The sequence below is a fragment of the Morone saxatilis genome, unplaced genomic scaffold, assembly GCF_004916995.1.
Source record: "Morone saxatilis isolate NCDOM2014 unplaced genomic scaffold, NCSU_SB_2.0 Contig23, whole genome shotgun sequence".
Taxonomy (NCBI): Eukaryota; Metazoa; Chordata; class Actinopteri; family Moronidae; genus Morone; species Morone saxatilis.
This window is the reverse complement of record NW_023339796.1, coordinates 3,541,123-3,545,856: the sequence shown is the minus strand read 5'-3', so window position 1 is coordinate 3,545,856 and position 4,734 is coordinate 3,541,123. Positions and strand designations below refer to the sequence as shown.

The following is a 4,734-nucleotide window of genomic DNA, read 5'->3' as shown; positions in this document are numbered from 1 at the left end:
CTGCGAACGTCCTCTTCAGATATGCTGCTCTTCTGTGATCTGGCAGACCCAGAAGAGCTTTTAGAGAGTGATCTCCCCTTGAGTTCACTCAGTTTAAACATCTCTTGAATTTGTATGAATAACATATTTACGATATCCACACACAATTCAGTAATTACATCCTCTGGGGTGCTGTCTAGAGACCCGCCTTGCTGCTTCGACAACTGTATGTTTGCCAGCTTTTCCAGGCTCTGTTGGATAAGTACGCGAAAACTCTCCGTTGCAGCTTGATCCATCTTGTCTGTTAGTATCCTTTGATCCGAAGTCTTGAAGAATCTGTGCTTAAGGTCTTTGTATCCTTGTGAAAGTGTCCTGAAGAATGTGAACTGAACCAGGTTGATTTGGATCCTATATCTATATTTTCTGACAGAATGTTCGCCTTTGTATCAAAGCAACATTCTATTGGCTTTGATCTTTGAATGACAACATTCCGATGACATCACATCGAAAGACTAAAGGAATTTTTTTTTAAAACACAACATTGCGACATTGAAACAATTTTAAAAATAAACACTTAAACTTCACCAATAATAGATTGATTTGGTCTCATAAAATACACTATTATGGTGAACCATAACAACTACTATTAAACATGTGTGAGTAGAACAACTGTAACAAACAAATGGATCAATAAAGTATTTCTGATTCTGGTATATAAGCTGTATATATATTTAAGAGAGAGAGAGAGAGAGAGAGAGAGAGACATACATAGTATATAGGCCTATATAAAGACATATGGACCTCCATATGATCACATTAGGGGTGTGGCTGTATTAACCTGTAAGGGGACCCACTTTTTCTTTAAAGCTGACAAAACAATCTCACCTATAGGTCCATTTATTAGCTGTACTGGAGCTTTAGGGTAAAGCGCAATAGGGTAAATTGCAAGAGATGTAATATTTTGATGAAGGTAAAATGTGTGACAAAGCAGCATCACTCAGATCGATCACATCAAAATGTTGGCACCGCGTGAGTGGCAGCTAGTTACAGCAGCTCTTAACCTCATGGCTCTTTTTAGTGTTAGTGTACTATATAGTGTGAGACTGAGATATAAAAAGTTATTTCATGATTACAAGAAAACAAAACAAAACACATAAACCTTCATAGTCTTTGGGCATCTGTATAATGATGTTACTTGCTGTACTTGTGTTTTTATTCACAAGAAAGTAAAGACGGATGATCCACACCTAAAAATGAGTGACCTGTTTGCTGATGAAGGTCATGTAATATGATCAAAAGCTCCATAACAGCTGCTAAATTTAGTTTACTTGTGTTTGCAAGGTTACAAACAATGTGGAGAAATGTGGTGGAAATGAATTCAGTTTACTCTAATACTGTAGACTCCTTAAGTATTTTACTTAAGTCTACTGTTTTGGGTTTCTGTGATTTATTTCCTGTTTTATTTTGTAGTGTCTTTCACTTTACTTCCTGTCTTTGTCTGTTTTCCTACCAGTTTTGATTATCTGATTATTTTCACCTGTGTCTTGTTATCCTCCCCCTCACCTGTGTATCTGGTCTTTGGGTGTCTTTGTTCCCTCGTGTTTTCTCTATATTGTTCAGACTACTTTCAGTTTATGGACTTCTGGATTTATTGGATGCCTTTTGCCTGTTCAACAAAGTTCAACGCGTTATTACGTAAGCATGAACTAACCAATTTCAACCAATAATATCACAACATACACATCCTCAACTTTTAGCTAGCTAGCTAGCTAACAACAGCATGGCTAGCTACCGGAGCAGGACAACCTTATCTCTTGTACAAAAGCAGAACTTTATTATATGAAACTGGGTCAGATTTAATGGAGATAAATATTGTCTGTTTGTTTTTGTTTTTTGACGTCGTCCAGCTGCTCTGCCTCATCCACTTTTACTAGCTACAACATTAAAAGAATGCTTACACATGGATGCATCAGTCATTATAAAACAATAATATTACTGTAACAGGCCATTCTGCATAATGACTTATATTATGATGCTATATACTTAAAGCAGCAACAATGAACGTTAATGTTTTGTTGATTCTGGCGGATTCTGTTTGCAATTTAACAAGCAGTAATTAAAAACAACTCAAAGTTAGCACAGATGGTTGTATGACTGTTTCTTTATTAACCCAGCTAAATATAAATGCTCTTCACCTAATTGAACTGCACCTTTTAGTGACTCCTGTGTCACAACTTCTCTCCTCTAATCTGTTGCTCTTCCCCAAAATTATTTTTCTCTCTTATCAGTCTATCTCCTCTCCTCCTCCTCTTTCTTCCATCTTTTCTCTCTCTCTGTCTCCTCCTTCCATCTCCTTGTGGCCACCTGTTCTTCATCCCATGATGCTGATGATGGTGTTGTTTACCCTGCAGGAGGAAGCGGAGCCTCACGGAGGAAACGAGAGGAACCAACAGGATTGCCGCTGACTGATGACTGCTCGCTGATCACTGTATGTTAATTTCTATTAATTTAACACACATTGTTCATAAATTTCGGTCATTCATACATTGTGATCCTCAGCCACTTTATCCACAGTTGAAAGGGAAGATGACTCAGTCAACTCTTAAATTGAGTTAAACACTCAGCATTAACTGCTGGCTCTGTAATAATTATAATATGAATGTGCTGAATAATTTAGAAATTAAAACTAAGATCTGCTTTTCCATGAGTGTGTTAGAAGGAGAAATGAGATTAGCAGAGCAAATAAAATCACTGAGGCTGTGAAGAGTTTTAAACCTTGGCATATAGCCACTGGTGCTGTAATAGTATTGCATTATGGTGATGCAATAGCTTACATTTTGTTTTTCTAAATTAGACTCTTGGATCATAACTTTATATTGTGATGTCTGCAGGGCAAAAGCAGCTCCCAGTGGCACTGAATGAGAAAACTAGGTGAACCCAGTCTGAGCAGAAGAAACAGTCCTCTGTGTATTCAGTACATCTTAAGCTCAATGTGGTCTCCCTGTTGCAGCGATATTAATGTTGAAAATGATTCTCCTCTATAGAAGTTAGTATTGAAAGGTCTTTCAGCTCATTTTTAAAGTCTCTGGCTGATTTAATCAAATCACACTCCGGTGTTCTTCACAGTTTAGGTGGGCAGAATAATTACCTGTTGCATACTTGTGGGTAGGCACACTGACAGGATCACTTAATAAAGAAAAAAAACTTCTAAAATGGAAAAATCTTACTTTAAAATAACTACTGGAAACACTGCTGTCTGTTGGAAGGTAACAACAATTCCCAACACTGTAAAACCAGATAAGTTAATGTAACTAAGAAAAAATAATAAATGGTGAAACTGAATATTTTAAGTAAAGCAAACTCAATTTTGTAAGTTAAAACATTCTTGATCAAGTAGTTTTAATAATTTTTAAGTGACACTGACTTTATTTTGTAATTTTTACTTGTACTGTAAAAACAAAATACCTAGTAAAAAAGTACTTTGTCAGGAGTTAGTGTTACTTGCTTCATCAAGAATCTTTTTAGGCTTACAAAATTAAGGTTTCTGTTACTTAAAATTTCCGATGTTTGGATTCTGGGTCGATTTTGGGTGAATTTTGTTATTATGACGCCACATTCACAAAAAAACACAGCATTTTGAATTCACTGCAGCTCTGATTGGTTCCCCTGACTACCATCTTTCCATGGCAACAGAAGCTGAGGCTCATGGGTATTTTAATATTTTGGGATGGACAAAACAGGACTTCTCACAAAGGAATCATTAAAGTTGGTGGTCATAACATAAATCAATACGATTTTTAGATTATACAGGAAACTTTAAACTGTTATAAGCTGTAACAGCTAGCTAGTTAGCTAAAATCAACTCTAAACTCATTTAAAGTTTCCAGTCAGTACTTCTTTGTATTAGGCTCACATTTTTGCTCATTGAGGCAATTCCCAAACGTCACTGCCAACATGCCTTCCATTTCTTTCCTTTAGCAGGGATTCAGACCTAAAACGTGCATTAAAACAACACGGAGGGCGGTTTGAGGTACCAGTGAGACATGAAATATGATCCAGGAAGAAGCCAAAACACCTCACAGCAATTTGTAATTCTCTCACGGCAGCAATTATTTTATGTTTCTTCATGTCAATCACAAGGTAAACTGTAGACAGTACAGCGATCACGTTACAAAGAAATCTACCTAGTGTGCATTGGCATGTATCTGACTGGCTAACGCAAACCTTGCTGCACAAGAAATAACATATTAAGGAACTTTCGACACAGAGTATTTGGCCTCTTTAACAATCTTAGAGTTTTCTTAGATTATAGATGGTGATGTTTTTTACACATTTTCTCAACCTGCTGCTCTATGAATCAAAGCGCTGTAGCGGTACAAGACTCACCAGTTTGTAAAAAAAAAAAAGCGACCACATTCATCAAGGAGGTTTATGTGACTTTTAACAGATAACACGCCTTCACTGCTTCTGTTTGCTGTGTAGGCATCAAGCTATTCCTTCTTCTTATCAGTAACATGGTGTCAAAGGTCACAAAGCTTACAGAGAACACTTAACAGAACTGACTTTAGTTCATGAAAACCTGCAGTCGGCTGCTGCCTCGGTAGACGTGAAGATATTAGAGGATCTCATCTCATTACACAGCAGTATAGTAACAGTGGAGTCTCTCTGCTTCCATTTGAAGCCCTCGACGTTTTGTCATGACGCTCTGTTGGAGGGAAAGGATCTCCTCTCTCATAGCAGGCTGCTGGTAATTAT

At 37.1% G+C, this 4,734-nt stretch overlaps 1 protein-coding gene across 1 annotated transcript in view; it reads left to right on the top strand.

Moving 5' to 3' along the window:
- LOC118334439 (contactin-associated protein-like 4) overlaps positions 1-4,734 on the top strand; it is a 65,417-nt gene that overhangs the window by 35,605 nt on the left and 25,078 nt on the right. The window contains exons 15-16 of the mRNA XM_035670353.1: positions 1,600-1,674; positions 2,391-2,467. Of these exons, the coding sequence (XP_035526246.1) occupies positions 1,600-1,674; positions 2,391-2,467 (152 nt within the window). The remainder of the gene's footprint in view (positions 1-1,599; positions 1,675-2,390; positions 2,468-4,734) is intronic.